This window comes from Centruroides sculpturatus, unplaced genomic scaffold, assembly GCF_000671375.1.
Source record: "Centruroides sculpturatus isolate CEXI.00-Female unplaced genomic scaffold, Cexi_2.0 scaffold286, whole genome shotgun sequence".
Classification (NCBI taxonomy): Eukaryota; Metazoa; Arthropoda; class Arachnida; order Scorpiones; family Buthidae; genus Centruroides; species Centruroides sculpturatus.
In genome coordinates this window covers 418,980-430,815 of record NW_019384581.1, presented here as the reverse complement: position 1 = coordinate 430,815, position 11,836 = coordinate 418,980, and the positions used below count along the sequence as shown (strand labels likewise).

Here is an 11,836-nt window from a genome sequence, read left to right as displayed (position 1 = left end):
TCCTTTCTTCCACACTTCGTTATTGGAAAAAAAATTGTTTTAAATTTTTGCGTTATAATCAATATTGTTTATTATATATTTATCGGTTTTTATTGTAGATAAATAAAATAAATTAATATTAAATATTTGTTTATTTTAAAATAATAATATTTTTTTTAAAATGAAAGCTGATATTTTAAATTGGATGCCCAGTTGCCAAGCGGTAGGGTGGCAAACTATTTCTCTGGGGAATCCGGAATCGAAACCGCGATAATTTTTTAAATTTTTCAGGAGGTGGTCCGTCTGGATATATCGGACCCCCTTCCTCACCACTTGGACCAGACACTGTCTGGTCCAAGTGGTGTCGAAGGGAGGTATAGTACCTCCCGGGAGGATTTTCTATGGGAAGCTGGCCCCTATTTAAATATTACAAACGTAAAGAAAACTTAGAAAACTCCACGTGGCTAGCCCGTTGGCGATGCGCGAACCCACGACCTACTGTCGGTGTTCGGTGGTTTTATCCACTCGGCCACTGGTGGGCGGCACTAAAAGGACTTTTTCAGACCCATCGTGGGTTCGGCTAGACTTACATTGATAGGGACGGATCCGTCATATCTAGGACGGACTCTCTGTGGACACTTGTTTGATCATATATATCAGGGATGGGCAACCTTTTTCTATGCAAAGGTCACATTTCAAAACTTTCGAACTGATGCGGGCCGCATATAACATAAAAATGGGGAAAATGCTTGTAAATCAAAATTATTCGTGTATAATTATAAATTAGAATTGATATACTTAATTTAGCTTCTGGAACTTATGTAAACGTAATATATCGGAAAGATTTGGTTAAATATTAGTCACTGATATGGTTTTAAATTAGTTTCGATGTGAGTCTGTTAGCCTGTTTCTTGTTTTAATGTTTATGTAAGTTCGCTGACCTGGTGGAGATTGGAAACTTTTTATCCCACTCTCGGACACCAGTGTAAGTTCGCCGACTTCCGGGGAGAATCGTTAATCCCGCGTCAGAATGATCTAGGGTCGAACGCGTGTGGGTGTGGTGGAGGAAACACAGATGACAAGAATCTCACAAAACCCGTTTATTTTATACATAAAATTAAACTTACACCTAGAAACAAGAATTATCTAGATACAGTCGATTGTTTGGACGTCGTGGATGTTTGTCTCTCGTCACTCGGAGATGGGCCCTGTGGCTGCGGCAGGTAAGGAGACTTGTCGGGAGGTGTCGGCGGCACAGCTCTTTCGATTGACACTTGTGCGGACTCTGCGTCTTCTGTGCGTCGACACACACAGAGAGTTTTTGCTCCGGACTTTTTGGAGTGCAAGTACTCAGTAGCACAGTTTACGGAAGAAGTCCCTCTGTCCTTGAAGATCGGGGATTATATCAATCTCCGTTCTCTAATTTGTTTTCTGATTGGCTCCCTCGTCTGTTTCTAAGCGAAAAACGATTCCTTTTCGAGTCACGAGAAAGATCCGCCTTGAAGAATCTACTTGACACCATCCGTTATTCTGGCTGCAAAATGTTGATGGAACTTTGAAACTTGCGCTCATATTTTCCACCATTGTTGTCTAGTCTGTGACGTTTCTGAAATTTAACGACACGACGCGATGTCCTTTTCCGACATTAATCTTTCTTCTTTTCAAAATTTCTATGTTCTAATTATGTGCATATGAACGACTTTTCAAAGGTCCATCTCTACTGGAGGTCGTTTGTTTACAATTATTAATTAATTATTTAAAATTATTACATTCTGTTTACATCAATAAAGTTTTTTTTTTCTCTCATCGCGGTTTCATATGACTAACACAACTAATTCGATCTTTGATCGGTTTTTAACAATAGACGATTTTTTCTAGTTTCTGTTTTAATAAATTTCTAATAGTAAATATTTAATTTCAATTCATTTTTTTGGGTCCTCACATTTACTAAATTCATTGCGGGAAAAGCTATTCACATACATAAGTTATAGAAAATAACGTTTGAATTTTTTCTGCATGCTTCCTTAAACTGGAAATTGATATATATATTAAGCGACGCGGGCCTCAAAAAATATTAATTCTGCCCGAGGACCGCGGGTTGCCCTTCCCTGATATAAATCACGGGTTTAGTTAACCCACAGCGGAAGGCAGCCGAGAATGAGAGTTGAAATCTGACGTATCTGGATCAACCTACCCAAAAATATTCCCGCGTCAATCCAGACTCGAACGCAGTTTTCTGAAAGTGGTAAACTAATGCCAAAACCCGTCCATCACTTTGAAAAAATTAATAGTACCGACGAATCCCAAATTTATCATGGATAGTAGGTAAATGCAAGGCCGAAAAGAAGAAGGAGAAATTGGCGCTACGCCCTGCTTTCCTTCCTCTCTAAGCCTGGGCCCAGACTTTTATATGGGCGCAATTTTGCCAAGAATTTGTACAATAAAATTTTAAAATCTTGAAAATCAATTAATTTAATTTTAAAAGGATAAAAGAAGAGAAAGAAATATGTAATAAACCGAATGTTACGTCAAAAGAAGGGATAGAGTCTAAAAGGGCCCAAAAGGCTTCTAAAATGTCTTGGGTTCCTCTAGGCCCAGAATCCATGGTCGCTTTCTTCTCAACCTCCATGAATGCATAAGTAGTAAATTTGTGACAGTGCATTATTTCATGTTTTCTATTTTTCATTCATTTTATCTGACCTCGTGGCAAATCCAATTTGACTGTAACGGGCAAATAGAGACAAATTAATCAATCACTAGATAAAAATTTATCGTACCTTTTGTTATAGTTTATAATGATTAGAAACTTTTTTATAATTCTCGGCGTGATACACTGATCAATAAATTTTTGACCATAAATATATAATTTTTTAATTATATTTATTCAAAATAAAATATATATATATATAAAAGGTAAGAATATCGATACTAGCGCCATTGGGCGCCAAAATTAAAGCATTGTGATAGAACAGACGATATTTTGGTTGGTATCTCTAGTTTATTGTTCTTTAAAATAAACATTTATTAAATTAGAGAATTTATAAATATGAGAAACGTAGTAACTGCGAATATAATGCGATAATAATTAAAATTTTTGTGTAGATCGTCGGAAAATGGAAGTTATAAACGAATCGAAGTTTAATGACGACTTTGATTTGGCCTTGTTTATAAGTGATGATAGATGTTCAGTTGAAGACGATGGCGACCAAGAAGGGCTTGATTTGTATACTGATCTGCTAACGACGGAATTTCACGAAAATAAATTAAATAATGAAAAGGTAAAGTTAAAACTTTGATATTTAAGTAGGATGATAATATCGTCTACTTAAATACATATTGGGTGGGGCTCCTATTCCCGACTGCTTCTGGTAATTGACCTAAATCTGTATGTAATTAGTCTATCGGAGCGGGTTTAGGTGAGCAGTCTAACCTCCATTTAACTATAGAGTCCTCTGCTTGTGCCATACTTGACAAAACTGGTTGAAGTATACCTAGGTAACCCCAATAACGGCGCTTCGGTTAGGTTAGGTTAGATTAACTATATTTTTAGTAGATGTTTACTTTTTTTTAAATTTTATTTTGTTCAAGAACTACCGTGAATCAATAACTAGTGACGTTAGGCACTCGGTGGCCTGCCGACGGCTCCCCTCTGGGAGGAGTCCGTTGGGAACACAAACAGTCGGGCGTGCCACCATTGGGGTTACCTGGGTATACTTTGACCCAAAACTCTAACAGTTTTGTCAAGTATGGCACAAGCAGAGGACTCTGTAGTTAAATGAAGTGAAGCAACAATCCTCAAGACCACATGTTCCTCATCATTAGCTTTGCACAAAGAAAAAATTGAAATATATAAAAAGTAAATTAAAGGATGGTTATATTAATGCTAGAGATGTAGATGGATTAGTTTCTGCCTGGAAATTCTACATAAAAGAAAAATTTAAATATAAGAATTCTTAGTCTGTACCTGCCCTTATATTTCGATGCATTTTTATGTATTTATTTTATTTTATTTTGTTTTATTTATTTTATTTTATTATTTATATCGCTGTTGCTTCAGTGTATTTAGTACATTTTATTTTGTTATTTATTTGCTAATTTATCTATTATTTTCATTTTAAATTTGAATGTATAATGTTCGAATGTTCCATTGTTACAGTTTTAAAATACGTTCAAACTCATTTACACCTGAGGATGGCCTATTTCATGAGGCTGAAAATGTTAGTGTTTATTAAATAAACATTTCTCAGTAATGGAAGGTGTTTATAATGTTTCATTAAGTGTTTTAAAAATGCTGAGTTTGATATTTAGTTAACAAATATGAATTTAATATTAAGTAAATAGGCTTTATGATGATTAATTTTTTATATAAAAATTTATTTATGGTCAATTGAACATATATGGTTATTTTCATTGTATATCTTCTTATAACAAGAAATTTTACTCTCACATCACAACAAACATGCATACTTCTGTTAAGATCAGGACCAATGTCTATTAATCATTGCTTAAATGATTTTAAAGTATTAAATAATTCTTTTAATGTAATTGCACTTTGAAACAATTCTTCATCTTCATCACATTCCTTTACTTCTTCATACGTGGTATTCAATTTGCAGAAGAATGTCACCCAAGTCTTGCATACAATTCCAATAACTTATGAACATTTCCTGTATCATGGATCTTTACTAAAAGTAGCTATTTCTTCTATGATATTGTTTACAGGAATTTCAAATGTTGAAAACTTTTTATTAAGAGATGATAAGAAGGTACTGGTACATACAGATATTCACTCACATAAGTAACAAACTCTATTATTAAGGAAGATGACAAAGAATAATGGACTGGAATACCCACTGAACATTATTATTAATTAAATATAACCGCAATATCAAAGCCACTAATATCATTAGCACATTCTTCAAAAGTTTTTCCAAACATCTCTCCTGCAGTTGGATGTTATTTCTTCCCATGTGTCATGAATACTTTCTATTTTATGCTTAATATTAAATTTTTTCCAAAATTCTTGAAGAGTAATAACAGCATCTTCTCTTTTCATAGCTTCAATTGCTTGTGAGAGTTTCTCTAATAAAATAAGTCTTGAAAGTTGGAATGATACCCTGGTCCTTACACTATAATAAATAAGTTGTATTTGGCAATAAAAAAGACAACCTGCAGATTATCACACAAGTCATCATGCAGCAAAAGAACTTTGAAAGATAAATTATTAACTTTACATTTCAATTTCTACAAAAAAATAGGACTTGAATCAGTCTTCAAACGTGGATTGGGTGATCCATCCCTTCTATTTGATTGTCAGATAACTGGTATTACTTCTTGCATTCTTACAGTTCTAAGTTTGATAAAGAACTAATTGCGTTAAAATCTCCCTCAGCATTGTCTCCAAATAAAAAGGTTGTGTGATTTTCAAATGCTTTATAGCTAGATTGTTATACTGCTTTTTACCAAAAACATTTTAGATGGCATTTTCTTCCAATAAAGACCATATTGGAAATTTAATGCTTATCAGAGTTATTTTCTTCAATTATTTTTTGTAATTCAGCAGAGAATTTGGATGTTACGTCTAAATTTGCACTTGCAGTTTCTTCTGTTATTTTATAACATTTTCTGTTTCTACTCTAGATTTAATTGTTTAATTACTTCCAGTTTAATTTCAAAATAATCACTTTCTTTTACTTTTTTTTAATTTTCTATTGTAACATCACTATATAGCTTATTCATAACAAGAGATAAATATTTGTAAATGTAAGTAAATGAAAAACAAGTAGTTTGTTACTTGTAACGTGAATAAAACATCCATTCTTACTTGGTATCTGTGAAAACTGAGTCTTGTAGCAATCTTTTAAGTGGCAGAATGTGATAGAAGACCAATGATGATCAAAATTTTGAATGCATAATTTAAGAGATGGTTTCAATTAATTTAACTGTAATTATATCTGATATAAATTTCCTTCGTTAATACTCTTCAATTATTGCTGGTTGTGTGTAGATTTTGAGTATACATTAGCCTTTTCTAACTACCTACTACTTAAGATATAATTTATATGTTAGGTTAAAGTTAATGAATTTTTTAATGCATGATATTGATAAAGTTTTCATTTTAATGTTTTATGATTTTTTTAAGGTTTTTGAAGATTATCAAAAATTAGAAGCAGAAAATTTAAAATTACAAGATCAATTAAAAGCCATAAACTCCAATTTAGAAATATTAAAAAAACAGAATATTAAATTGAAATATAATATCTCTTCATTATATAAGACTGCTAAAGAAGAAATTGATAGAAAAGATTTATATATTCAAGAGCTTAGAGAAAGGTAATATCAAATTTCCTAATGTGCCATCTAGAATTTAATAAAAATTTTTAGTTGTAATATTAAAGTATGTTCAAATTTTACATCTATAATTTTTTCCTGTTTATTTATGCTTTAACTTTATTATATAGTGAAGCTTTTTGTCTTAAAATAGATTTATTTATATTCAATAATTATGTGTTAAGTATAATCACATAATTGTTCATTAAGTATAACCACATAGTTATTGGATATAAAGAAATTAACTTTATTATTTACAAACATTAACTCCATGTCAGTTTTACCAAACCACTAATTTTAACAATAAATGTAAATTTTATTCTTACTATATATTCCAATGTTCACTAATATTATTTGACAAAATTAATGTCAATTGCATCTCTACATCTTTGGTTTTCAATGCTCATACTTCTTTTCCCTTGATAACTTAGAAATCTTCTATTATGGACTTTAACATTTAGTTTCCAGATTGCATTTAAACATATAAATTCATTTTAAATGATAATGCTTTTCAATATTTCTTTTCTCTTTTTTCATTCTTTGAGATAAAAAATTTCTAAATGTCTCGACTTTTCTGATTGGTAAAACTTTTAGAACTATTTTTGCACAAATTTTTTGTTTCATTAATTCACCATTAAAATTCTTCTATTTTTCAATGATTGGATATCTCTGCACCAAACTCTATTCTCATCTCTTTTTTATTTGGTAAAATATGTTTAGTCTTTTTATCATTAAAATCTTTCTTATTGAAGAGAAGAGAGATTTTAATGAAAATATTACAATATTACTTTAATATTTTAACAATATATACATCTAATTCTGTTTTTACATGATAGATTGGTTTCCAAAAATTATGTGTAAAAAAATACATTGTATATATGGAAAATGAATTATAAGAACATAAATTTTACTTGAAAAAAAAAATGTAAAGAATTAGTAAACATAAAAATTGGGCAGAATATGTAATGTGAGTTACACATAAATATTTTATTTGCTGTCACTTTCTGACAATAAATGCATACATTTGCACATGATTACAATATCACTGCTATCATCAAAATGCTTTGGTTATTGTGTTCTTTGTCTACAGATGAAGTTCTTTCTGTTAATTCCTGAACAATGTTAGCAATAATGTCCTGTGGTCTGATGTTACAGTGATTTTATGAATGAATTCAGTTATTAATGGCTGGGTTCATATTGTGGCTAGGCTTTTATATAATTCTCTATAACAATGATGCCCAAACTGTGGCTAGCGAGCTGCATGCAGCTCTTCAAGAGCTTAATTGTGGCTCAGCTAATAAATAAAAAATATTTGTTATTTTTTAAAATTTATCTCTGCAAGGCATGAATAAGAATATTTCAGAATTTAGTCAAAGCATTTTCAGTTTTAAAAGAAAAATACCACTTTTAACAAAGGGATATAACAGAAAAGACATTCGATAACTTTCCTCACTTAAAAAAAGCTATTTCAGAATTTGGTACTCCTCCTGTAACCATCATTTACTATCAAACAAAATTAAAAATACCTGTTGAACAATTTTGAAGAATGATTTGCAGATTTAGTAGCATTAAAACCATCAATTGCATTTTTATTAAATCTGTTTGAAATCAATGTGATTAACAATGGTTCTACATTATTAAAATGCTTACTTCCTGAAACGGTATCAAGAGAATTAGAATTAATTGAAATGCAAGAAGATCAAGGACTCCAAATGTTACATAAATCAGCAAAATCAACCAAATAATTTTGGAAATGTGTATTAATAATTAAGTACAACAATTTAAAAAATGAAGCATATCATTTACTGTCAATGTTTTGATCAACATATGCTGTTGAATCATTGTACTCAACGATGAAATTGATTAAATTGGAGTTCTGTTCACAGTTAACCAACCAACATCTAAAACAATTAATAAGAAGTTCAATTTCTAATTATCAATCTGATTATCAAAAATTAATTCCAACATTACAAATTCATAAACCTTCAACTGGCAAAGAGTAAATAAAAAAATATAATAAATATGTAATAATTGTCAAAATAAATACATTATGATTCTGACTTTAATTTTTATACCAAGAACTATAGGCACAGCTTCCAATATTTTCAGGTAGGTAACTATGGCTCTTACAGCAAAAAGTCTGGGCACCCCTGCTCTGTAAGACATTAATAATTTCAGATAATGTTGAAACGTTAAAAGCTCATTTCTCATTAGGATCACACTTCACAAATTATTACAGTCCCTCCCTATAACACTGTTGATTATTCCGTTTTATATGAATTCCATGTTGTACGAGTCACTTAGATTTTACAAATATGTGAGCCGTTTACAGCCCGGCACACATATCATGTTAAATCAAAATCGCTTAAAAAAAAGTGTGTGTAAAAACAGAATTAGGTGTAGTTTACATTCTGTATTACTATCATATATTTATACATATAACTCACAGATTATCATGTTTAAAAGTCAAGTTGAAAAGTGCATGGGTTATGCAATTGAGTGGTGTATATGCCAATTTTAAATTACAATCAGAAACTCACACCTATGTAGCAATGGCTGCTACCATATTTGTGGGATTTATACTGGGGCATTCTATGTGAAAGTTTTATTTTTGTTTCAGCAATTTTCTGTTTGTGGGTTATATGCACAAAAACATGATAAATGTTTTAATGCTACTGTTGTTATTGAAATTATACTTACATCAATAAAGTATAATTTATTATACTTTATTTTATTGTTAGAAAATCAGGGAAATACTTCATCAAAATCTAGTAGCATGTAATTAAATTTTGCATTTTATTCTAATTTTTTAAATATTTATTTAAATGTAAATATTAAATATATTTTAATATTTATTAAATATAAAAATATATTTAATGTGAATGCATTAATAATTTTTTTATCAATGCAGAGAGGTCTTGTTATTGCCTTTGGAAACTTGCACGGTGTATAAGTTTGCAAAGTGCAAGTTTTAAACCGGCTCTTCAGTTCTTATTGTGCAGAAATCACAATCTTCTTCATTATATTTTTAAGACCTTTAAATGTGCTATTTTCTCAACTGAAATTCTATACTTACTTGTTTTTATTCATTCTTATTTCTTTACTGTATTTCACAAAACACAAGAATTTCTAATTTCTACAAAAAACAATTTCTGTTTATGACCTTTTTAATATGAAGTTGATATACACTTATACAAGTTGATATAATATCAATATTATATATATATGATATTGATATACAATATATATCAACTTTATATATATATCTTTTTATTATTGGGCTGGAACAGTTTTAGGGAAATTAAATTAAAGACCACAGATATGGAAAGCTTAGGGGTAGGAGTTCCCGATTAACTGTATATGAACTTCTGGTGCAAATCAGAAGCCATGTTATTTCAATTCAAAATTTTCCTTGAAAGAAGTTAGATAGATGATCAACACGACTCCATTGCTAATGGAAATAGGGGCAAGACACTACAGTACTAATCTGAGGTGGAGGGCATATATTTTAAGTTAAATAAATTAAAAAATATGATTAAAAATTGCAGCCCAGCATTGTGACAATGTCACAATAAACAATTGTTTTCTTGATTAATTTAAATCATGTATTTGTGCTCTAATATTTATTGGTTCTTCTTTATTTTTCATCTTAAATTTTTATATAATCATCAATAGCTATTTTATTATTATTATTTTTTTTATTGTCTTTCTTTAAATTCTAAAGTGATTAATGAATTTATCAAAATCTTTACTGGGTGAAACTGGACTAAACTGAAAGTAATGATTAAAAGAAATTTCTATGGTAGACAGAATTGCTATTTTTTAATATAAAAGTTTGATCAAAATGTTTAGGGATGTGGACCACAGAGGGCATTACAATCAACATTAGAAACTTTGCTGTGGTGGGAAGGCACTGCAGCTTCCTGTTATAGACTGCTAAAGTTTTATAGCAATTCATTCATTAATATTTGAGTAACAGCTTCACAATTTTTAATTTTAAACTATGTTACATTAAAGAATAAAGAACATGAATTAAATTTTGTTGAAAACTTGAAAAAATGGTGCAGAAATATATGTGGAAGCGTTAATTCTCAGTTAATTCTCACCGACAGAACAAAAGACGCAGAACACGTGATTGAGCTTTTTCAAATTTCCAACAAAATTTAAGTCACATTCTTTATACTTTAATCTTACACATTTTAAAACCAAAAATTGTAAAAAATTATGCAGTCATTAATCAACTTTATAATATTAATAACAAAATATTAATAATAAAATTAAACAAATATTAATAGATGAATCAATACAAAACTTGAGCAGTCTATAGCAGGAAGTTGATAATTCCTTCCCACCATGGCAAAGATTCTGATGTTGATTCTAATGCCATCTGTGGTCCAAGTTCCAAACTTTTTGATCACACCTTTTATTAATAGATAGAAATTTTGTCTATCTTTTGTGTGTATTCATAGTCACAGGGTGTCCTGTGACCATAAGTATGGAACCATGGGTTATGTTCATTTTTGTTTATTCTTTTACAGGTGAAGAAGCATGGAAGTGTTTAGGGAGAAACAAATTCAAGTTATTTTGATGATGGGAATCAGCAGTCAGTGAGTTATCAAGGAGTTTAATAGGCTGCATTAAAATCACTGTGTGCAGTTGGTGGGAAGTCTGGATGCAGCCTGTTAAACTCTTTGGCATCTTCACACTGACTATGTATCAAAATAACTTGAATGTATTCTTCTTTACTCAACACATTGTCTCACCTGTGAAAAAATTAACAAAGAACAACTTATTTGGTTCCAGACTTATTGAGTATTTGAATTTAATTAATCATTAAACAATGAGTATTTCTGTTATAAATATATATTAATTGTAAAAATTGACTTTTAAAACGTTTATTTCATTTAATTTAAATATTTTTTTAGTTTGGATCGTATGATATTTCGAAGAAGACAATTTTCAGAAAAATCTTCAGTAAGTGAAAACTGTGAAAACAATTGCAGAGATGTCAGAAAAGATACTACAAACAAAAAATCTGTAGATAATAGAAGTTATGTTTCTAATGATATAAATAATAATACTAAAAGTGTTAAAAAATTATCTAATCATTCCAAAATAAAACATGATCAATATGACAAAGTTGGCTGTCATAGTAATTTGAAAAATTCAGATTATGGAGTTCTACAAAGTTCTAAAGAAACTTCTAATTGTTTACGCTCAAATGATAAAGATTCAAAAAGTTTTCAAAAAGAAAGGGAAACATCTCATCATTTACATTTGAGATATAAAGAAAAAGATAAATCTCATCACAAACATAGAGAAGATAGGAGCAGAAGATCAAAAAGTAATGAACGATTTCATCACAGGCATATGACTGACACGAAAAGCAAAAATGTATACCAAGATTATAAGGAAGAACATTCAAATAAAGAAAAGAAATTAAGAATGATATGATTATGTAGGCTATTTAATTAATTGTTAATTCAATTGTAATTTTATCTTAAACTAGCAAACATTTTAAAATTTT

General features: G+C 30.0%; 1 protein-coding gene across 1 annotated transcript; it reads left to right on the top strand.

Moving 5' to 3' along the window:
* Window positions 1–2,899: 2,899 nt before the first annotated feature.
* Window positions 2,900–11,836, top strand: LOC111624486 (uncharacterized protein MAL13P1.304-like). The gene is made up of 4 exons (XM_023367333.1): window positions 2,900–2,962; window positions 3,082–3,257; window positions 6,122–6,312; window positions 11,235–11,836. The coding sequence occupies exons 2-4, from the start codon at window positions 3,093–3,095 to the stop codon at window positions 11,761–11,763; spliced, it is 885 nt and encodes a 294-aa protein (XP_023223101.1). The 5' UTR covers window positions 2,900–2,962; window positions 3,082–3,092; the 3' UTR covers window positions 11,764–11,836.